Source organism: Petromyzon marinus, unplaced genomic scaffold, assembly GCF_048934315.1.
Source record: "Petromyzon marinus isolate PM22_M1 ecotype Great Lakes invasive population unplaced genomic scaffold, UKy_Petmar_22M1.pri1.0 PM_G_Scaffold_9, whole genome shotgun sequence".
Lineage (NCBI taxonomy): Eukaryota > Metazoa > Chordata > Hyperoartia > Petromyzontiformes > Petromyzontidae > Petromyzon > Petromyzon marinus.
The window spans coordinates 1,246,149-1,270,728 of NW_027423046.1; the positions used below are offsets into that span (position 1 = coordinate 1,246,149).

The window sequence follows — 24,580 nt, forward strand, 5'->3', positions numbered from 1 at the left end:
CGCCGCCCCCTCATATCGAGACTCGCAGGGCTCTAACCAGCACCATGCGCAGCGCACGATTGATTTTGTTTTAGTTTCATTTATTTTTGTTAATCGGGTACAACCGCAACGAACATAAAAAAAAAACATGAAAATATCTTAAAGTGAACGGGAACCGGACCGGCGCACGTGCCGAGCGGAAATTGAACGACGACAAACAGAAACGCGAGGCCGGCGGCCGGACCTCGGGCCGCGTGCTCGACCGCGGGGAGGGCACGGCCGAAGCCGGACTACTAGCGCAGTGGCCTCCGGCGCTCGCGCCAAGCTAAGTGTGCCCCATTCACCGCTCGCACGGTAAACGGGGCATCTCTCGTCTCTCGCGCGTGCGAGCGCCGCCGTCCGATGCGAGCGCCGGCTGGGAGGGGCGGCCCCGGCTCGCGCTCGGGGCGCCGGCTCGAGCGGAGGCCAGAGGGCGACTCGGCGCCGCGGCAGGGAGAGCCGGAGTCGAGGAGGGCGCCCGCGGCGCCGAGATTCTCCGCCAGGCCGAGGCCGACGACGGACGGCGGCGAGAACTCGGGACGGCTGGCGGGGCGATTCGCCGTCGATGTCCACCGAGGGGCCTGGCGATGTTTGGAAAGATAAAATGTCACTGTTCGATAACTTCCACGTGTTCGTTAAAGGAGAGCTGAAAAAACTGTCAGGTTTTCTTGCAGCGGCTGCGTACGCCGCTGCGATTTGTCTGGACGATGTTCATTTGAAATTGCCAGCCCCTTCTCTCGAGACGGGGGGGCGCATGTTTGAGCACACGGGTTGGCGAAAGGGAGGCCCAGGAGCGGTTCGGGCATGAGCCTCCATCGATGTGAAGGTCCCATTGTGGAGTTGAATCTTCATCTTCACATTTCACCTTCACTTCTTCGCTCTTCACCATCACTTCTTCACTCTTCACCATCACTTCTTCACATTTCACCTTCACCTCTTCATATTTCACCTCGATATCTTTAAAAGTGTCCAAGCTGGGATTTTCTTCCGGTTCTTGTTTCATGAGGGATGGGCTCATTGCGGCACTTTGACTTTCACAAGCTGATTTCAGACTCCACTCCTTGTTGATCTTCTGATGCTTATGTGTTGTCTGGTGTCCATGAAGAGTTGATGACTGTGAAAACGCCTTCCCACACACACTGCACTTGAAGGGTTTCTCTCCTGTGTGTGTTCTCTGGGGTGTTACAAGAGAAGATGAATGTGCAAACACCTTCCCACACACGCTGCACTTGAAGGGTTTCTCTCCCGTGTGTGTTCTCTGGTGTGTTACAAGAGCAGATGAAACTGAAAACGCCTTCCCACACACACTGCACTTGAAGGGTTTATCTCCTGTATGAGTTCTCTGGTGTACATGAAGATGTGGTGACTGTGCAAATGCCTTCCCACACACCCCGCACTTGAAGGGTTTTTCTCCCGTGTGTGTTCTCTGGTGTTTTACAAGAGTAGATGAATGTGCAAACGCCTTCCCACATACACTGCACTTGAAGGGTTTCTCTCCCGTGTGTGTTCTCTGGTGTGTTACAAGAGCAGATGAAACTGAAAACGCCTTCCCACACACACTGCACTTGAAGGGTTTATCTCCTGTGTGAGTTCTCTGGTGTACATGAAGATGTGGTGACTGTGCAAACGCCTTCCCACACACCCCGCACTTGAAGGGTTTTTCTCCCGTGTGTGTTCTCTGGTGTCTTTGAAGATTTGGTGACTGTGAAAACGCCTTCCCACACACACTGCACTTGAAGGTTTTCTCTCCCGTGTGTGTTCTCTGGTGTTTTACAAGAGTAGATGAATGTGCAAACGCCTTCCCACATACACTGCACTTGAAGGGTTTCTCTCCCGTGTGTGTTCTCTGGTGTGTTACAAGAGCAGATGAAACTGAAAAGGCCTTCCCACACACACTGCACTTGAAGGGTTTATCTCCTGTGTGAGTTCTCTGGTGTACATGAAGATGTGGTGACTGTGCAAACGCCTTTCCACACACCCCGCACTTGAAGGGTTTCTCTCCCGTGTGTCTTCTCTGGTGTCTTTGAAGATTTGGTGACTGTGAAAACGCCTTCCCACACACACTGCACTTGAAGGTTTTCTCTCCCGTGTGTGTTCTCTGGTGTGTTACAAGAGTAGATGAACGTGAAAACGCCTTCCCACACACACTGCACTTGAAGGGTTTCTCCCCTGTGTGAGTTCTCTGGTGCAATGTCAAATGTTCAGTACGATTTGTGCTGTATGGACACCGGTCGCATTGATGCCTTTTTGCACCGAGCTGCACCGAGTGCCTTTGCTCCATCAGTAAAATTCTGCAGAGGAAGCGACAGCTGCAGAGAGAAAAAAATAATATCCACACCATCTACATGTCAGTATCGATGCACAGAGGAATGCATATATACAGTCACACGTGACGAACACGTCTATACTTATTCATACATTCATGTTATAGTGAAAAAGTGTCCCAAATTCATCACACGAGCTGTTATGGCACGCAATGAGGGCAAATGTCATAAACGTGCCTGGAAGCGCTCGTATCTTCAAAATGAATGTTAACCCAAAACTCCGAGCACACAATTTCGGCTGTCTGGCTTCAAAATGAATATTTATGAAAGCTAAATTCAGGTGACATAGCAAAGGGGTTTGGAAAATAATACTATTTTTGTTATGCAGAAATGCCTAAATTAATGTTCAATCACAACTTAGAGGTGTGAAGCCAGGCACAGATGTCCTTGAATGCTGGGATGAACAGTTCCGACTTCAGCTGCACGTGTGCTGTGATAACTTCCCGACTACATTCTTAGAAAGAGTAGCAGAGGAAAACAAAAATAAACTACTGTTTTTATATAACCTCCGTGCTCAATAGAGTTAGACTTTACTGCAAATACAAACTTGACCCTGTCACACACTCAGAGGTGGAGCCAGGATTTTCAGGTAGGAGGGGCAACCCCTTCAGCAATGAAAAATGATAAGAGTTGTTAGTAGGGAGTTGTTAGTAAGTAGGGAGTTGTTAGTATGTAAGGAGTTGTTAGTAGGGAGTTGTTAGTAAGTAGGGAGTTGTTCGTAAGGAGTTGTTACTAAGGACTTGTCCCTTATATTCTTAGCTCTTTCGGTAAAGTCAAGTTGAAGGGAAACAATACAATAATAAATATATAAAACAATAAAAATTCTCACGACGTTTTATATATTTTTTATATATTGAATATAAATTACTGCACTCACGAAAGCTTTAAATAAAAATTTAGCTTGTGTTGCGCCCGAAACGTCGTGATTTATTTTATTTTGTACCTACCACGCGATGACTTTAACCTGAAAGGACCAAAGAGCATCTCGCTGAAGAATATTCTCTGTGTCTCTGGTGGACTGGAGTAGGCTCGTGGCTCGTGGTCACAGCTGTGGGTGACAAGAGTGGCGGATGCGGCGTGCCCAGCCGACTTGGGGACAGATCTGGCTGAAATGAAGCTTTGTACATGACCCGCAGTGGTGAAGTATGGTCAAACAACCTCCTCCCCATTACCGCCATGGAGTTGGGGAAGCCTTCATCCATTGGTGGAATGAGATGGGCGGAGTATCAACGATATATTGAAATGACAAGAGGGACCTTGAAAGTGTTTCTCAGAGGGGAGAAACACCTTAGGCTTAAGTTTCAACGTGTACCATTGAAGTATTGTTCATTGTAAGAGCTGGCTAAGTGTACATGTTGTGGCGGCTTGTAGAAGAATAAAAATAGATTTCCCCCAAAAAAATATATTGCTCAAAATGCCCCTCCAATATATTGCTATTCAAAATATTTAAACAATAATAATTGCTGTGCTATGTAAATAAAAATAACAATTTTATAAACCTTGGCCACAATATGTGGACTTGTCTTCATGTAACAATGCATAGATTTCTGTTTATATGATTGTGGTTATGAAGAAAAGCAACGTTGTAATAGAATAACACTCTTAGACATTATTGTTAAAAAATAACATGGAGTCGATTCCCGTTGCGGCTTCCGAAGATCAGATGGAGTCGATTCCCGTTGCGGCTTCCGACGTTCAGATGGAGTCGATTCCCGTTGCGGCTTCCGAAGTTTTAAATGGAGTCGATTCCCGTTGCGGCTTCCGACGTTTTAGATGGAGTCGATTCCCGTTGTTGATAACATGGGAATCGATTGTTGGTGAATGAAGCTCGTGGAATCGATTTTCAATGGGGGGGGGATAAAGCGGGAATCGAGATGGTGGTAGTGATTATAGCTGATGGAATCGATTACCATTGGGATAATATTGGTGGAGTTATATTATTATTGCTCCTCTGTTTAAATATAATTTACGTGCAAACTTTGCCGACTACACACTTATCGAAACAATGCTCTCCATAACTTTTACCCCGGGGTTTAAATATTGTTTTGTGATTTAAAAAAAAACCCGAAAGAGCGGGAAACATTGAACGTCCTACTCACTGATTGGTCCAAGCGGCACCCGGCCACCTCCCACCATCGCCTTCTCCTATTGGACCCTGCCTTCAGCAGCGTTGCGCTCCTATTGGCTCAGCAAACGCGGACCACGATTCGCGTTTCGTAATCATAGCTCGACACGATTCAGGACGAGAAGGAAACGAAACAACGGAATCGCGTTTGAGTAAAAAAACATTTTATTTAAATATGGTACGTCAACAATAAAACTTTTATTTTTTTACATTTATTTACAACGCGCGAATGCCAACGCGAGTTTTATTGTTGATGTTGAGTTTTGTAATTTCGTACTTTAAAAAAAAGTTTTCCTCAAAGTCGCTCCGCCTCAGAGCCAATCAGATTTGGCGTCTCCCTTCCCACGTGACGCGAAGTTTTTTTCCCGCCAATTAGTTTTGGCTCCTCCCCTTCACCCACCGCCATTTTTTAATTCGAGAGGGGGGTGCAGACGCCGGAAAATTGATTTTTGTTGATCAATTAACGAGGACGACGACCCGCTAGGAGTGTGAGGTCACCACTTTTGAGAGAAAACGTGAGGTAAAGAATGTCCTCTAACATCCAGTCCGTGATTTGCAGATGATTTGCAGGTGCAGTGTTGAGTCTATTGTGCAGTGTTGAGTCTATGGTGTAGTGTTGAGTCTATGGTGCAGTGCTGAGTCTATGTGTAGTGTTGAGTCTATGGTGCAGTGCTGAGTCTATGGGCAGTGTTGAGTCTATGGTGCAGTGTTGAATCTATGGGGCAGTGTTGAATCTATGGTGCAGTGTTGAATCTATGGTGCAGTGTTGAATCTATGGTGCAGTGCTGAGTCTATGGTGCAGTGTTGAGTCTGGTGCAGTGTTGAGTCTATGGGCAGTGTTCAGTCTATGGGCAGTGCTGAGTCTATGGTGCAGTGTTGAGTCTATGGGTAGTGTTGGTTTTTCTCACACCAGATAACCCTCGAAACTCCGTTTGGTACAGGACCTTCCAGACTGTGCGTGCCCCCTTTTATTGCTGTGCAGACGTTTGTCAGAAGTGACAGACTGAACTGTTTAATTTTTAACACGTAGGCTTTGGCGATAAATATCATCCATAATAGAGGTTGGTGGCGGGTTTAACATTAATATATTTACGCGATCTAACCCCCAAAAAACCTCTGTTATGGATTAATTGTTTTAACCAAACATTTCAAGTCACTAAAAGGTGTCCGCTTTTAATGATGCTTGCCGCCCAACATTTTTTTCCCGTATTCAGGAGCTGTCAAGGGTGACAACAGGAGTCGTGCCATTTCCCATCGCCGGTTTTTAAACTACCCATCGAGCTACGAGCTGCGAGCCCCGGGATCTCTTTTACGTCGGAAAGGAGAAGGCACGACGTTTCTCGAGTGATCTTTAACAAGAGAGCCCGGGCGGACTTGTCCATTGCAAAAGCATTCGCACGACGACTTCTTTTCCCCCAAATTGCCCCGTATTTTCTCGCCCGGTCGATGTCGCACATCGTAGACAATCGGGCCTTTCGCAGAGCGTTGGCGGGGAGACGCTCCGCTCCTCCGACGTCCCACTTCGACTGGATCCCGCGACCGTTGGCCTCGGAGATGCACGCCGAAGCGGCCAGGCTGCTGTTGTTCTCCGAGGGGTGGCCTGAGTCGTCCCCCGTATGGCCCGCGGGCTTGGCGCGGGCCGGACTCTACCGCATGGGACCCAGCGACCTGGTGGCCTGTTTCCACTGCGGCGGGACGATGCATCACTGGGAGGCGGGAGACGACCCCGCTCGGGAGCACGCCAGGCACTTCCCTGCCTGCGCTTTCACGGTGGGTGACGCCAGCGAGGGCGCCGGTAACGTCCTGACGCTCGTTTGGGGCAAGGCTGGGTCCTTCCTAAAACTAATGCAGGGTGCTTCTGAAAATTTGCAACAATGCCACAAAGGAATGTGCCTCCGGGCTCTGGGTACCATCTGGAGAGGATTCCAGGCATGTTTCGAAAACGATGGCGAACAAGTGGAGACTCTCTGACTTTGTGACTCTATTGGCATACATTTGTGGTCATATTTTTGTTCAATTAAAAACAATTGTCCCAAATAAGTGTGAACATTTTTTTTAAGCACCCTGTGCTAAACAATTATTCTTAACCTGGTGAGGGCCCAACTGAGCTGCGATGACATAGCTATTTGTTTCAGATGCCGACCCTCTCCATCACACAAAGCAGCGACATAGCTCAACGAAGTGGGCTCACCATCGTCGCGTGGACATTTATATTTGCCGAATACCTTTACACGTGACCTGTATTCTAAATGTGTAGGGGAGAAACCGGAGGTCCCGGAGAAAAATCCACGCGACCATGGGGGGAGAGAGAGAGAGAGAGACACGCAAACTCCAAATAGGCAGCAGCAGGTGTCAGGGTTGGGATCGAGCCCATGACCTCCTGCATACCAGGTGAGGTCGTTAACATCTCCTAGCTACCACTGCGCCCTTGTGGATGAGTCTCAATTCTTCAATGCTTTGTGCCTATAACCATGTTCCTGTGATAAGACTTTCCTGCTTCCGCGCAGAAGAGTCGGCTCATTTGACAGCAGAGCCACGACAACAAAATCAATTAAACTCTGCCCACTGTTGTAAAGACATTGCAACTGCTGTGCTGTAAAGGCGATCACGTGGATTTCGGATTAACCGGGGCAACATATTTGTTCGGTTTAAGCACCGCGTGACTTGTAATAAAAATTTCCAAGAATTACCAATGTTGTATAAACTGTTTTTAGATTATTTGAATATCCACAAGTTTTTAATCTCCGTCAAAATTTCAGGTGTGCGGTTCATCTGCAAATTGAACAAACCAATAATCCAGAGTCTACTGTAATTCAAATCAAGATTCTACTGTGATGTTATTTTCTCTATAATTTCCCCCACCCCCATACTATTTGGTGGGGTATTCATAACTGGATCACCCTGTGCTTATACCGTTGATTCCAGATGACCTCGTTCAAAAATAAAAGCCTCTTATGGATGATATTGGACGCGAAAGCCTACGTGTTAAAAAAAATATGACTTGATGTTAACACACTTCTTTGGTTTTTTCGGAAAAATCACGTAGGTAAAATAAAATAAATGAAAACTAAATTAAATCACGACGTTTCGGAGACAACACAAGCTTTCGTCTTGAGGTGGAACAGACAGCAAAATTAGCTGTATCAAGTGAACAGCTCTAGGACACACGAGATTATTTAGAGGTTAACGAGGGGGAGGAGCCAGGAAGGGGGCTAAGTTAAGCCGCCTTTTGTTATGCTGCAGGGGGTTCAGGGGGAGGGTGATGGCGTGCTGCACGAGAGCGAGTACAATTCTGGTAGAAACGGAAATGGCTGAATAATTATAAGCCAGCTAAAGTTTGACTTGGAATATATAATCTCGTGTGTCCCAGAGCTGTTCACTTGATACAGCTAATTTTGCTGTGTCTGTTCCACCTGAAGACGGAAGCTTGTGTTGCCTCCGAACGTCGTGATTTAATTTAGTGGTTTTCATTTATTTTATTTTATCTACGTGACTTTACCGAAAAAACCAAAGAGTATAAATCCTTGCAGTCACAAAAGCTTCAAATCTAGAATTAATGTTAACAATCGATGAAACAAATCAAACTTTACTTACACACCGCGATTCGTGTGTGAAAGTGCTTTACAAGACAAATGAACAGCGACCGACATAATTCAAACAAGAGTAAGGTTATCTACATCATGAGACCTGCTTTGCCAGAAACAAAATATAAGAATAGGTTTTTTCCCCTCTGGCGTGGGCCAATCAGTTTCAAGGACAATGCATATATTATCAGTGTATTTTTTTCATTCTGAGTATTGTGGTTAATGCAGACATGATTCCTTGTTAATACGTAAACAAAAGTTACGTGACGAACTAAAAGCCCTAATCAAAAGGCCAGTCTAAAAAGGTTTTGTTTTGAAGATGTCGTTTAAAAAAAATGATTATAATGCCCTCACGGCTTCCTGGGGAGCCGTTCCAAAGGGCGGGGAAATTCGATGAGCTCATTGCTTCGTCGTCGCCATTGATGCTGTCGTTGTAGTCGTCATCGTCACCATTGTCGTCGTTGCGTTTGTCCCTGGGTGGTGCCTTTTTTCCCGCAGGCCCCGTTGCCGCCAGCTCCGCGCTGAGTCCAGAGATGCGTTCGTTCGGGGCGCGACTCAGATCCTTCGCTAGATGGCCGCATACCGCCAATGTGTCCCCGCATGAGCTGGCGTACGCAGGCTTCTACTATTCCGGTACGGTTTGTGCTGCTGCTGTTACGTAGAAGTGGGTGGAGGCCTTCCCCGGCGCTGTAGTCTGCCCTCGTGTAGTGGGGAGAGGGGTGGCACTTGGGGGGCAAGCGCCATGGTGGCTAGGAGATGTTGACTACCTCGCCTGGAAGACAGGAGGTAGTGGGTTCCATTCTGACCCTGACACCTGATGTATATTTGGAATTTCCGTGCCTCTGTCCCCATGGTCACGTGGATTTTGTCTGCCGGTCCTCCGGTTTTTTCCTTACACATTTAGAAACACGCGTTTAGAGTATTTGGCTGAATTTAAATTACCACGCGATAAGCCACTTCGTTGAGCTATCGTTTGTGATAGCCAGGTGGTCACTTCTGAAGAAGAGCTAAAAAGCAACTCAATGGTCCTAACACCTGGCATCATAAAATCGTTTAAATGTTGGTTAATAGTTTTGGTCAAACACCTGAGGGAGGTCAGAATCAGAATATTTATCTATACTGGAGGAATATATTGAGCTGCAAAGCTCTTTTTCGCATGATGCCCAGTCGGGGCACGGGGGGTAAGAACGTAACGGCAACGAACAGTTTACAACTAACACGATAGGAGTGCAAAGTCCAAAGAAAGGCAAACGAATCGCCTAAACTCAGACAAATACAACAAACTAAACCATCCCCCACCCTACCAGGCAAAGCCCTATAGCGGGCAGGGGTCGTTCGCCCGGTGCGCACAAACACATCGACTTATACACATGGACGCACACACGCACACATCGATTTACATACATCGACCCACGCACATACACATCGTCTTGCGCGCACACGGTCCGTACCGGGTGCGGTGGTCATCTGCCGTCTCCCGGCACGAAGGGGCTCGTTTGGTCATACAGGCGTGGTGTGCGTGGCATGATGTGCGTTAGTTTAACGCGTTGGGAGGCTTTCATGACCAATATCATCGATAGCACAGGTGTTTTTGTTGTTTGGGTTAGTTCGCGTAAATATAAATGTGGTGTCGTTAAACCCGCCGCCACCCGATACGGCCAATTATAAGGTTTGTCACGTTAACAGAACGTGCTAATTTTATCTAAGTTAAAAAACCTGTATTGTAGATAATGTGTGTTGATTACCCTATGAATAACTCAATCGGTAATGGATACCCATTGTAATTTATATGCACGCATTAACCCTCCACCATGCCCCCCTTATGACCTTCGCACGTGATTGGCTCGCAAGTGACTCCATCACATTTATCCCCTCTATTTAAGACCGAGGCGGGAGGATTTCTCCACAACTCTGGCCGTTGCCTTATGATGCTGATATAATTACCGATGATACGTCACGGTACTCAAATTTGTAAACGTCGTTGCGGATTTACTCTCCAACACACCGGGTGTGCTGAACCAGTAACTAATTGGCACGTTTTGTTTACGTGACAACAGAGAGTTGTTGGTGGAATCCTCCTCCTGTTTCGGTCTTAGAGGTGGGGATAGATGTGATGTCATCACTTGTGAGCCAATCAGGTGCGATGACGAGAGGGACGGGGGGTCAATGCTACCCTGGCAGACTTTTTATTAATTGTAGTTTTTTTAATGTAAATTGGTACATTGTCCTTTAAATTTTTGCCATTTGTAAAAAAATATTAATTTCCTAATTTTCATAAAAGTATCAAATCATTATTTGTTTATTGCAGCCTTGCATCATTAAAATCAAATTTCATGTCATAATATTGTCCATAAGTGACACAAACATCCTTTGACACATTTGAGGGATCTGTCTGAGAGCAATTTGACACTTTGCAGATGAGCAAGTGGTTCACATGGACTCTGTTCATATACACAGGATTCTTCTTTCATATCGCGTTAGAATAAAGCAACAGGACTACAAATGTATGTTTAGCGTTGTAAGCCATGACATTCCATCCGAGGTGGTAGCTGTGTGGAGTCTGCTTGTTCCACCAGAATACAATTGTTGTATTGGGGCAGTCATCAGTGATATTGTTTGCACCTCACTACATTCACAGTTTGTTAAGTCCTTGATCTTCTATTCATGGGCAGAAATGGGCAGCTCGATGGGTTGCATTTAGACTAAAATGGGTAAGATATTTTTTTCATAATTAGATTTTGTAGTCATTGGTAACAGAACTGAAATAACAAACTTGCGAGCCTTGGCAACTTACTTTAATCTCATCTGGCCAGTCAGAGTCAAACCCAAGATGTCAAGTAGTAGCCGATCCGGTGCTTGGGCAAAGGCAAAGCAATGTCCCAATGAGACAACCTGCCGCCACCACCACCACTTTTTCTGTTAATCACCGACTGACTTTATCATCGCACGGTGAAAGGTCAGTGTTGTAAAAAATATTCAAGCATTTTTTTCGCATTTCACATCATTAATGGTTCTCCATCGTTATATATCAATAGTGGACACCTTGTTCACATTTTGAATGTAAATGACTATAATCTTAATTTTCATCTTATTGAGATGGAGATTTTAGTTTTTATCTAAGTGTTATAACAAGAAAATGCCACATCTACTTCGAGAAAGAGACTGATTTTCTGCTAAAGGCAACCTCCTTTCTACGCAAACACGATTTACAATTAAGCGTAATGGTTTGTATGGACTGTGTCATATAAAACAGAGGCCACAAACAATAAACCAGTCATCATTAAGAGACACGGTGAAGCCGATACATTATTAACGAAAAAATAATGTACACCCCTTTGTCACTCGACTGTTGGATGACAGTCTTCCCACATTGTTTTACGATTTTTTAAAATTTGATTCTCATTCGGCCCGATGGTGTCAAGTGTAGTCTCCATCCCTGATTCACTCTCTCTCTGTGTGGCCTCTCTGTTTACGTATTATAAAGAATGGACATTGCCCAAAAACATCACCAATTATATACTTTTTCTTTCAAAAGCAATGTTAATGACAAATATGTTGAGGCTTGATTACGTTTTTTTTTTACTTTTAGATAAGAATCACGATCACTGGCACACCGCTGCAGAATGCATCTGTGAATCAGCTGTTTTCAAGGCATTTAATATGTCCTGGCCATACAAACATCAGGTCGCATTATAGGACACGCCATAATTCACGGGCTGTCATAACACTGGGATTCCCCCAGGATATAGCACAGGTTAGCAGTCCCAGCACACATGAACGCAGGCCCTGTCTCAATCCTCATTAATTCTCATTACCGTGCCTTTGCATGGCTGGGCAAAAGGCATTTCTGCTAAACCCAAAACATTCAAGCAATGGAGGAGTTGTATGGCGGGATCCACGGAGTAGGAGCCAGCCGCATCAATGTTCTGCACCCACTGGAAAAAAAAAAACTCGGTAAAACCAGGCCTAAATTAAGCACCGAGTAAGGGCAGCCTCCTCAGGTTAACATAGCTCTGTGGTCAGGTTGAACAGTCAGTTTGCTCACCACCGGAACAGTTTTGCGTGGAGTTGACCGATCAATTTCACAAACCACCCAGTAATTTCTTTAGGAAATTTGCAACTGGCATTAAAGTCTTTGTAACATAAATTTACAAGGGCGGGCCATTGTGCACGCCAGTGTCATTTGCCGAATTCGATGTTTTGCTTGTAAAATAGGCAAAAAAAGCGACAATTAAGGTTGTCCCTTCATTTGTCAAATCGTCGGATGTAGCCAGCAAAGTAGATAGATCATATTTCCCAAAGGGCAGGAGGCTGTTTAAAAGACCTCGGAGTTGACACCGCTGTGTAGGTTTTCGCTGTATCGTTGAGTTTGTGCTGAAAATGTTTCACGTTCATTTCCTGAAGAAGACCTCAGCACCTGGGGGCGAAACGTCGCGCGCGTTGCTGAAAAACACGCAGTGCGACTCAACTCACTCAACAGAAGAAAAAGCTTGGCCAGCCGCCAACAAAGTGTCAGCAGCTCCACAGAAAGAGCGCGCGCCGGTGCAGCTCATCCAGCAGTGGAGAGAACGGCTGTCAGCGAACCAGCATGGGCGCGTTCGCGCATCTTCAAGGAGAGAGAGCGCACGCCATCAGCACCAGCGCTGAGAGGGCAGCGGGCCCGCACTCGACACCCATCATCGTGCGACGACGGCAAGCGTCGTGCTGACTAATCCAGCCAGCGGTGGACAGAAACTGTGACAAAGCCGTTCGTATGCCCCCCCCTCCCCCACACTCTCCCCCTCACTCCCCCACCACGCCGCAACACACAGGAAACACATTTTGGACACAAGAGATGCTAACCTCGGCGTCTACTTTACGCAAAGATTTGAACCAGTCATAAAGAAGACACATGATACGCATATCGGGATAATCAAGAAGGATTGCCACTCCAAGGTGGTGCATTAAAAATCAATTCATAACGAAAAATACTGCTGTCATTGAGTTGCATAATAACTAATCGTCCTACTGTTAACAATGTGATAAGAATTGACTTGAAGGTCAATTAATGGATGTGGTACTGTGTGGGCAATGTTTAAACACGAATTTACATATTATAAGGTTAAGGTTTTGATAGAATAGTTGCATGTTTTAATCTCTCAACAACCGATTGATTGCGTTACGCGTCGGGAATTAACCACAGGTGCCGTTATCGAAGTGAAACAACGCAATCGTGATGTGTACCATGTTAATGCTGTGTTGAAATCCCGATATTTGAGAGTTCTCATCTTATTCAAAAATTAAAGTTTAGCTAGAAAATATAATTGATTAAAGCATAAAGGTTGTGTGTGATTCTTCCTGAAATTCTGCGTAAAATTGTTCTGCGAATGAGATTATGAACCTTGAGGGGACCTATCACCACACATAATCCATAACACATAATTCATAATGTTCAATCGAGAGTAATCGTATCCTTATCGATAATACGGAATTAAATAGCAGAGTCGAACCGACTCTCTCTCATTCATGCTCATAACACCTACGAAACTGCATACGATTAATTGCGTTATTCCAATTCATAACACAATCCTCGTCACAGAGGCTGGACCTAATTATCATAACGACCTGCATTATCATAACCACACCCACTCGCATAAAGTAATATGATTATCTCTCCAATCAGCATAATTTATGCGCATAATTACACGAATTAACATAACTTCGGGTAAATTATGCAAATTCAAATTTAATTTAATTTTCATTATTTTCATCAATTTTCATAACACCCACATATACAACACTGAACAGGCCCGCTCACCATCATGAAGGTCCTTAATGATCGTGAGCAGAGGGCCAGGGACTTCGAAAGCACAAAGAACAACCAAGACCCCAGGCCTACTGATGGTATCATAGGCCTTGACCAGGTCAATAAAGCAGAGATGTAGGTCTTCTTGGAATTCCCTATACCTCTGCTGTAGCAGACGGATAGAAAATATGGCATCTGTGCAGGACCGCCCTTTCCTGAAACTGCATTGGGGCTCCGCAAACCTCTCCTCAGCGTGCCTGGCAAGGCGATGTTGAATAATCCTTGCCAGGACCTTTCCCGGCACACTGAGGAGGTTTTAAACCTGGGTGAGTGATGGTGTTATCATTGTGGGCCTATCCGATGCGAAGACCAGAGGGGGGTTGATGTAGGCATTAACGCTTCAATGAATTTTGGTTAATCTCAGAAAATGCACCACCTATTATTGGTGGGTTTAACGACCCATTTATATTTACGCGATCGAACCCAAAAAAGCCTGATGGGTATCGGTCGCGAAAGCCTACGTGTTCAACATTATATGACTATAATTAGACCTCCTTTGCCAGTACCAAAATGTAATAATAGGGTTTTCCCCTTTTTTTCTGGCAACAAAACTGAAACCTTTTTGCAAGGATTCATGTCTGCATTAACCACAATACCTGCAGTCAAAATGCAAACAAAAAACATACTATGATAATATATGCATTGTCCTTGAAACTGATTGGTCCACACCAAGGGACGGCTATCTTTTGAGCCTCGACCCAACTGGTGCTCGACCACATGACGCCAGAAGGCGTACAGCTCAAAGACAATGCACTATCAAAGTAATGAGGGCTTGGGTGAGCATCTACATCATTAGACCTCTTTGCCAGTACCAAAATGTAATAGGGTTTTTCCCTTTTTTTTCTGGCAACAAAACTGAAACCTTTTTGCAAGGATTCATGTCTGCATTAACCACAATACCTGCAGTCAAAATGCAAACAAAAAACATACTATGATAATATATGCATTGTCCTTGAAACTGATTGGTCCACACCAAGGGACGGCTTTCTTTCGAGCCTCGACCCAATTGGTGCTCGACCATATGACGCAAGAAGGCATACAGCTCAAAGACAATGCACTCATTATTTTGATAGTGCATTGTCTTTGAGCTGTACGCCTTCTGGTGTTATGTGGTCGAGCACCAATTGGGTCGAGGCTCAAAAGAAAGCCGTCCCTTGGTGTGGACCAATCAGTTTCAAGGACAATGCATATATTATCATAGTATGTTTTTTGTTTGCATTTTGACTGCAGGTATTGTGGTTAATGCAGACATGATCCTTGCAAAAAGGTTTCAGTTTTGTTGCCAGAAAAAAAGGGGAAAAACACTATTACATTTTGGTACTGGCAAAGAGGTCTAATGATGTAGATGCTCACCCCAAGCCCTCATTACTTTGATAGTGCATTGTCTTTGAGCTGTACGCCTTCTGGCGTCATGTGGTCGAGCACCAGTTGGGTCGAGGCTCAAAAGATAGCCGTCCCTTGGTGTGGACCAATCAGTTTCAAGGACAATGCATATATTATCATAGTATGTTTTTTGTTTGCATTTTGACTGCAGGTATTGTGGTTAATGCAGACATGAATCCTTGCAAAAAGGTTTCAGTTTTGTTGCCAGAAAAAAAGGGGAAAAACCCTATTATTACATTATATGACTGCTCAGCCTGAGCCATGTTAACGATCTGATATTTGCATTGCCCTTGGACTGCTCGCCCTTGTAAAGGTGTTGTTTTCTGGTCTCCTAACACCGGTGTTGTTTCTGGTCTCCTAACACCGGTGCAGAGACAGGGCAATGAAGGATTGCCGTGTCTGGGTGTCGGATAATCGGCTGTCTAAGGACAACGCCGCACATTGTTTTCAAAGCATCTTTGTTTCCACGTTTTTTGCCACAAGCGTGACGCGCGTGGTTATAACGTGGACGCTCCATGATGCCCTGCACGAGGTGTGTGTCTGTTGGGTGTGTGAATATCTCAACACCTCCAGTATTACTGCCGGAGAGGGTAATAAAGGCTTTTTATTCATAACAGGCGTCGTTTTTAAAGCGCGGGAAACCAAAGCTTGCTCACTTACGAGCTTGACCAGTAAGAAATTATTATCCTGACTCAATGTTAATGTGAACAAAACAACTCAATAGGAACATGTGTGTGTGTGTGTGTGGGGGTATAAGATATACAGGGTGTCTGACATGAATATACAAAGAAGTTGAATAGTTTAGTTTAACACGTAGGCTTTCGTGACCAATATCATCCACAATACAGGTTTTTTAAGGGTTAGATCACGTATAAATCTAACCCAAAAAACCCTTATTATAGTTGAATAGTTTAATTGTTATTCGTGATGCTGACATACATTTTATCTCTATAAATACATTAGACTTACGAGTTTTAGTTTGTGAATATATCAATTGGCACTTGTTTCAGGTTAAAATCCCCAGTTTCTGATATAGCGGAAAGTCCGCCCGTTCGCCCGACTTAATGCCATTCGATGTTTTAGCTCCGGCGGTGTTAAAGGTAAAGTCTTACGCGAACAAACTACGGGGACCTTGAAGAGCAGTGTCGATGCAGTGTCATCATCACCCACACCTACAGCTGTGTTGGGAAACGTTTCCTTAAAATTAGATTGATTGCAGTGAATGTCGGGACAGCGTGTTTATTAATCATAAAGTATTTTGGGTTAGATCGCATTAAGTATAAATGTGTTGTAACCCTCCACCACCCGACACAGCCAGTAAGGTTTGTCACGTAAACAACGCGCCAATTAGTTACTAGTATATTTCATATACTAATAGTGTATAGCAGTGTGTGGTGTAGTGTATAGTGTAGTCTATAGTGTCGTGTATAGTGTAGTGTATAGTAGTGTAGTGTATAGGAGTGTAGCGTATAGTGTAGTGTATAGTAGTGTAGTGTATAGTAGTGTAGTGTATAGTGTAGAATACACTGCACTTTCGCGGTGTATTTCGAAACGTCTCATTTCCTTAAGACTCCTCGAGGTACTTCCCATCGTAGTCTCCGTGCACACGGAGAGTTTTTTCTTGATATAATTCCCGACGCCCCCCGAGCCCACGGCCGCTCACGGCCGCGTGAGTGCGTCCCAGCGTGCGCCACAAAACGGTGTTCGGAAAAAAGACCCCCTCCCTGGACTCCTCATACGGCTGGCCCCTCCCTGTGAGTCACCGAATGCCGCAGAAGGTGGCGACGAAAAGCAAAACTCTTGCCGCACACGGCGCACACGTACGGCCTCTCGCTCATGTGCGCCCTTGCGTGCGGGTGCAAGCTGTGCGCCTGCGTGAACCCCTGCCCGCACTCATCACACACGTACGGCTTCTCGCCCGTGTGCGTCCTGGCATGCTTCTTCATGTTGGAGCACCTGGGAAAACTCTTCCCGCACTCCATGCACACGTACGGCCTCTCGCCCGTGTGCGTCCTCACTTGCAAGTTCAAGTTGCAGGCCTGCGCGAAGCCCTTGCCGCACTCAAGGCACACGTACGACGTCTCACCCATGAAGCACTTGCCGCACTGCCCGCACGCGTGCCGCTTGTCGCCAGGGGCGCTCGCAGTCTTCTTGTCTCCTGCAAAGGTATGGACGGACGGGGTGAGCGGTGTGGTGGGAGCGTTGTCTGGGCGCATTGTGCCCGTACGTGGCTTCCCGTCAGCGTTGGGCTTAAGGTTTGGGCTTAAGGTTCGGGTTAGATCACGTTGTTAAACCCGCCACCACCCAACACAGTAGTAAGTGCACCCCAATGTGTGCACTTACTACTATAGTCCTTAGATACAACTACTGTAGAGCGGGTGGGGGGATGGTGGGGGAGGGGTAGCAGCCCAGCCCCAGCCTGCAAAGGTGCCACCTTGGCCGGCTGGGCAATCTAGGCGAGGCCGGCGGCTCTCCACGGGACTAGGCCTCACCACGGCACTTTGTATAGTTAGTAGATACTGCTAGAGTCGATATATACTTTTATAGAGTCGGTATATACGATTATTGAGTCGGTAGATACTACTATAGAGTCGGTAGATACTAATATAGAGTTGGTATATACTGCTATAGAGTCGGTAGATACTACTATAGAGTTAGATACTACTATGGTCAGTATATACTACTGTAGTGATAGCAGATACTGCTATAGAGTCGATGGATTATATTACAGAGTCAGAAGATACTACTACAGTCAGTAGATACTACTATAGTCAGTTTCTACTGCTATCAAGTCGGTAGATACTCCTATAGAGTTAGTAGATACTACTATAGTCAGTATATACTACTGTACAGTTATTAGATACTACTATAGAGTCAGTAGACATACTACAGCCAGTAGATACCACTACAGTCAAAATATACTGCTGCAGAGTCAGTAGATACGTCTATAGAGTTTGCATATACTGCTATAGAGTCAGCAGATACTACTGTAGAGTCAGCAGATAATACTATAGTTAGTAGTTACCATAATCAGTAGATACTATGCTATTATTTAATTTATTTTTCTTTCTATGTGAATTTACCGAAAGAACCAAAGAGTAATTCCTGCAGTCATGAAAGCTCCAAATCAAGTTTCTACTCCTATAGAGTTGCTATATACGACTCTAGAGTCAGTAAATACTATTACGGGCAGTTGATACTACTACAGTCAGTAGATACTACTACAGTCAATAGATACTACAATACAGTCAGTAGATGCTACTATACTCAGTAGATACTACTGTACAGTCAATAGATACTACTAAAGAGTTTCGAGATACAACTATAGAGTCAATAGATGCTACTATAGAATCAATAGATACTACTCACTTTATTGTATATAGGGTGTGTAGGTATATTTGCCTATGGTGGGTAAAAACATTATTTTAGGGGGGGTCGACAATTTTCGGAAACCTTTTAGATCAACTATTTACCCCCCACTTTGTTACTTTTTGATTCAGGACTTCTGCAAGCCTCTAATAATTTTGTTGACGGACAAATGGACAGACAAATGGAACACCGGGCTTCCACAACAGCTTAGTATTTGTGTATGTTATGTTTTTAAGAGAAGACAAGTTTCGAAATATATTTTCCCCCCAGGCAATGCCGGGTACTTCCCATTAGTACACTATACACTGGTGCTTCCTGATTTGCTATGTCGGGTGGTGGCAGGTTTAACGACACATTTATATTTACGCAATCCAATTAACAAAAATATATAAATTATGGATGATGTCGGTTGCGAAAGCCGGCTAGGTGTTAAACTAAAGGTTTGATTACAGTAAACCTACGCTACGCACCAACGCTGGATTCGTTGAGTTTCGCAAATTTGCAAGTTACTAGATGCGTGCCAATTCCCCCAACGGCAAGTCCACTCAGCTCCACGTCCTCCTGTACCACATCACTCCATCTCTTCTCTAGCTTATGCCGTGCCCATTTAGCCCCCGAACAAGCTGTGGTGGCTGGACAGGTGGCCTACATGGCCCAGCCATCACCACCACCACCTCCATCGTCTTCAAATCGTCATCATCATCATCATCAAAGGTAATTAAAGAACACAGTTATTTTTAATGGATTATTTATTTATCGCAGTAATTGTTATTGAACAAACTTGATTTGGCGCTTTTGTGACTGCAGGAATTACTCTTTGGTTCTTTCGGTAAAGTCACCAAAAGAACCAAGAAGATGAATCCCTGCAGTCACGAAAGCTTTAAATCAAAATGTACTCTTTGGTTCTTTCGGTAAAGTCACGTATAAAGAGGAAATAATTAATTAAATAATAGCATGCGACGTTTCGATTGCAACACAAGCAATAATCATCAGGTACAAATGAAAGAGAAAACAAACCTAGTAAACTTAGAAATATAATGCAATACAACACACACAGTCGGCCAACATAACAGTCAACACCCTACCTGGTTGATCACGTTCTTCCAAAGATTGCCAAATTTAAGAGAAAGATAAAACACAGAACCAGAGACACATAGACAGACACATAAGCAGAGAGAGATGACACAGAGACAGAGAGAGAGACACACAGGCACAGAGAGGTGTGTGTGTTGGGATCGAACCCACGACCTCCTGTATACCAGGCGATGTAGTCAACATCTCCTAGCCACCGTGATGCTGATGAGAGAGATACAAGCAAACTCCAAATATACAGCAGGCAGTGTCAGGGTCGGGATCGAACCCACGACCTCCTGTATACCAGGCGAGGTAGTCAACGTCTGCTATCCACCGTGGTGCCACCGTGCTCACCAGCATCAATGTCTTGCAGTCTCTCCATGAAATCTAGCCACGTCCCAAGCCCTGCATTCTCATCTATTTCTTGCTTGACGAACGCCAATTGAATGTCAGAAGCCATCTGGCAGGGGGAAAGCAAAGAAAAACAACGACAATGAACGTAGACAACCAAACAGATCCATAATAGAGGTTTGTTTGTTTGGGTTAGATGGCGTAAATATATAAATGTTGCGCTGTCGATAAACCCGCCACCACCCGACACAGCCATTTACTAAGGTTTAGTGCCACGTGAACAGAACGTGCTAATTCATTACGAAGTACAGCACTAGTGTGGAGTGTATGGTGTAGTGTATAGTTTATAGTGTAGTGTATAGTGTAGTGCATAGCAGTGTATAGTGTGGCATATAGTGTAGTGTATAGTGTCGTGCATGGGGGAGTGGTAGTGTTGCGGTTAGCACGCTGCGCTATGCACCCGGCGACCCCGGTACGATTCCCGCTCATAGCCAACACCAGTGACGATGATCTGAACCAGTCCTGGGCCTCCCCTAGGTCGATTCGGCCTCAAATGAGTACCTGGTGCGGTGTGTAGTAGTGGCACTCTGAGTGACCCCGGCTGGACACGTGACCAGATCCAGGTGGGGGCCAGGGGCCCTGGGGGACCCTGGGGGTTACGTGGTCAGGGAGTGGAGCCTTCTTGTGGGTTCGAGGAGGGCGTGGCTAGGGTGTGGCCAGCCACGCCAGGGGGGCTTATAAGCCGGCTCAGCACAGAGAGCTGAGCTGTTCATGCCTGGGATGAAGACGTCTCATGAAGAATCTGAAGGAAGAAGCCTCCAGTCATCGTGGCCAAGCAGAAGCCCTCCTGGCTTGGCCACGCCAAGTAGAACCCGAGTGTTAGCGAGAGTAGGCGGTGGTCACCACCTCATGTGTAGGGTGTGTTGCAGTTGTGTTGCAGTTGTGTTAAATAAATAAGTGTTGCCTCCACAAGAGTGTGCACGCCTCTGTCGAACCATTACAGCAGTATCTGACTCTCCAGTAGTAACTGACGCTATAGTAGTAACTACTAACTCTATAGCAGTATCTACTGACTCTAAAGCAGTATCTACTGACTCTGCAGCAGTATATACTGACTGTAGTGGCATCTGACTGTAGTATTATCTACTGACTCTATAGTAGTATCTACCGAATCTACGGAAGTATCTACCGATTATAGTAGTATCTACTGACTCTGCAGGAGTATCAAATGACTCTATAGTAGTATCCAGACTATAGTAGTATCTATTGACTGCAGTAGTATCAACTGACCGTATAATAGTATCTACTGACTGTAGAAGTATTTACTGACCATAGTAGTAGTATCTACTACCTCTACAGTAGTATCTACTGTCTCAATAGTAGTATCAACCAACTCTATGGTAGTAAATAGTGACTGTAAGTAGTATCTAATGATTATAGTAGTATCTACTGAATCTATAGTATATATTGATTGTAGAGGTATTTACTGACTGTAGGAGGATCTACTAATTCAACAGTGATATCTACTGACTCAATAGTAGTAACTACTGATGGTAGGAGTATCCACTGACTATAGTAGTAACTACTAATGCTACAGTAGTATCTCCTCTATAGTAGTATCTACTGAAGTATTAAAGCTTTCGTAACTGCATAAAATTACTCATACGTGACTTTACCGAAAAAACCAATGAGTAATTTTATGCAGTCACAAAAGCTTTCATACTTTATTATCACACTTCTACGGGGAAGTTACCGTTGTAATTATGTGTAAGATGTGCCCTTTTTTGAGCTGCCGTTTTGTATTCACAAGAAGTGGTCATTTTTTGAGCTGCCGTTTTGTATTTACAAGAGGTGGTCCTTTTTTGAGCTGCCGTTTTGTATGTGTAAGATGTGCATGTTTGAGCTGCCGCTCTCACTCTGGCCCCTCCCCCCCTCCAACCGTATTTCCTATTTAAGCTTCTGTTCATCCCTCCGGGCCCCCCCCCCTCTCTCTTCCTCCCTGTCCGTCTTTCCTCTCTCCTTACCTCTTGCTGGACTTGTATATGTATTTCTACTGTGTACCTCGTATTTTTCATTCTATCTATGCTGGTATGTGCAATCCAAAGGTTGAACACGAAATTTAACACTCTTCTGAAATTCGTGGTCCGCCAGGAAGTGTTTAACTGTGTTGTTGGCCTGACTGGATGTGCATCACATAATGTTTTTTTCAGGTTTGTTGAATTCTCGTCTCTCATCTTTTTGTTGTATTTACCTCCATGATTTGTTCTTGACACCTGATGAAGATCGCTAGTATTGTGATCGAAACGTCATGATTGTTTGTTTTAATATAATTTTATTGTGTTTCTACATACGTGACTTTACCGAAAAAACCAATGAGTAATTTTATGCAGTCACGAAAGCTTTAATACTTTATTATCACACTTCTACGGGGAAGTTACCGTTGTAATTACGTGTAAGATGTGCCCTTTTTTGAACTGCCGTTTTGTATTTACAAGAGGTGGTCATTTTTTGAGCTGCCATTTTGTATTTACAAGAGGTGGTCCTTTTTTGAGCTGCCGTTTTGTATGTGTAAGATGTGCGTGTTTGAGCTGCCGCTCTCACTCTGGCCCCTCCCCCCCTCCAACCGTATTTCCTATTTAAGCTTCTGTTCATCCCTCCGGCCCCCCCTCTCTCTCTGCCTCCCTGTCCGTCTTTCCTCCCTCCTTACCTCTTGCTGGACTTGTATATGTATTTCTACTGACCGTGTACCTCGTATTTTTCATTCTATCTATGCTGGTATGTGCAATCCAAAGGTTGAACATGAAATTTAACACTCTTCTGAAATTCGTGGTCTGCCAGGAAGTGTCTGTGTTGTTGGCCTGACTGGATGTGCTTCACATAATGTTTTTTCAGGTTTGTTGAATTCTCATCTCTCATCTTTTTGTTGTATTTACCTCCGTGATTTGTTCTTGACACCTGATGAAGATCGCTTGCATTGTGATTGAAACGTCGTGATTTTTTTGTTTTAATATAATTTTATTGTATTTCTACATACGTGACTTTACCGAAAAAAACAATGAGTATCTACTGACTCTATAGTAGTATCCACTGACCATAGTAGTATCTACTGACTGTATAGTAGTATCTACTGACTATAGCAGTCTTTACTGACCGTAGTGGTACCTACTGAGGACAGTAGTTTCTACTGACTCAATAGTATCTGCTGACTATAGTAGTATCAACCAACTCTATAGTATATACTAACTCTACAGTAGTTTCTAATGACTATAGTAGTATCTACTGAATCTATAGTCATATCTATTGACTCTAAAGTAGTATCAACTAACTATAGCAGTAACTGCTGACTCTATAGCAATATCTAATGAGAAGATTGGCATGTTAGAGAACAGGGCACGAGGTGGATTTTGTGCCCGGTTCTCTGACACTGACTTGCCAATCTTCTCATTAACACAGCCGCTACTGCGGGAGCCATCTCACATTGACATGCTAATCTATAATTTCTAGCAATACAATAGCCGCCTCTTCAGCACCCTATTCGTGGGGTTACATTAACAGATTGACATGCTAATCTTCTGCAATACAATCGTGCGCCTCTTTAGCACCGTAGTCGTGAGGTATATCAGGCTCTCCGATCTTACATTTACATGCAAATTCCATCTCTAGCCCTGCCCACTTACCCTTGGGTTGCACCCATCTCAAACCTATATAACCTCTTGATGCAGCAGCTCTCTCGCTATATTTCTCCTGCTGTATTTTTTTCACCTGAAGACGTTTGCGATCGAAACGTCATGGTTTTTATTATTTTCTATCTACGTGACTTTACCAAAAGACCCAAAGAGTATAGTATCTGCACACTCGATAGCAGTATCTACTGACTCTACAGTAGCATCTACCGACTCTGCAGTAGTATCTCCCGACTTTACAGTAGTATCTATCTACTGACTCTATAATCGTATCTACCGACTCTATAATAGTATCTAGTAAGTATACAAAGTGTCGTTGTGAGGCCTAGTCCCGTGGAGAGCCCCCGGCCTTGCCTAGATTGCCCAGCTGGCCGAGGTGGTGCCTTAGCAGGCTGCGGCTGGGCTGCTATACCCCCCCCCCCCCCCCCCACTGCCCACTCTACAGTAGAAGTAACTAAATATTCTGCAGTAGTATCTACCTACTCTACAGTAGTATCTCTCTATAGTCGTATATACCGACTCTATAATAGTGTAGTTGGCGCCTTGGCAGGCTGGGGCTGGGCTGCTATAATGTAGCGGCATCGTTGAGCGCTGTACGTGATTGCCACTACTTGTAGCGTGTAATAACGGCCTCGAGTCAACAGGGAGCAGAAGGGAGTCTAAGGGTGATGAGTCTGGCCGTTGAGCTAAGGTAATCCTAAGGCAGCTCGGGACCACAAGTACAAACCCCCAGACCCCCAGGAAGACGGTTCCAGAAGGGAGGAGTGGCCAGGGGCGGGTGAGGCAGAATCCGGTATAAAAGACAGTCCGCTGAACGGGTACGG

General features: G+C 44.8%; 1 protein-coding gene and 1 long non-coding RNA gene across 2 annotated transcripts in view; one reads left to right on the forward strand and one right to left on the reverse strand.

Annotated features, from left to right (window-relative positions):
- Window positions 1-272: 272 nt before the first annotated feature.
- LOC142921828 (uncharacterized) overlaps window positions 273-24,580 on the reverse strand; it is a 28,479-nt gene continuing 4,171 nt past the window's right edge. Inside the window, exons 2-8 of the mRNA XM_076063163.1 lie at window positions 20,077-20,182; window positions 17,019-17,437; window positions 11,236-11,242; window positions 8,406-8,618; window positions 5,907-6,067; window positions 1,077-2,212; window positions 273-561 (exon numbers count right to left, since the gene is read on the reverse strand). Of these exons, the coding sequence (XP_075919278.1) occupies window positions 273-561; window positions 1,077-2,212; window positions 5,907-6,067; window positions 8,406-8,618; window positions 11,236-11,242; window positions 17,019-17,437; window positions 20,077-20,182 (2,331 nt within the window). The remainder of the gene's footprint in view (window positions 562-1,076; window positions 2,213-5,906; window positions 6,068-8,405; window positions 8,619-11,235; window positions 11,243-17,018; window positions 17,438-20,076; window positions 20,183-24,580) is intronic.
- LOC142921783 (uncharacterized) lies at window positions 4,880-10,134 on the forward strand. The gene is made up of 4 exons (XR_012939659.1): window positions 4,880-4,987; window positions 5,682-6,237; window positions 6,725-6,858; window positions 8,550-10,134. It is a non-coding gene; the product is annotated as an uncharacterized LOC142921783 (long non-coding RNA).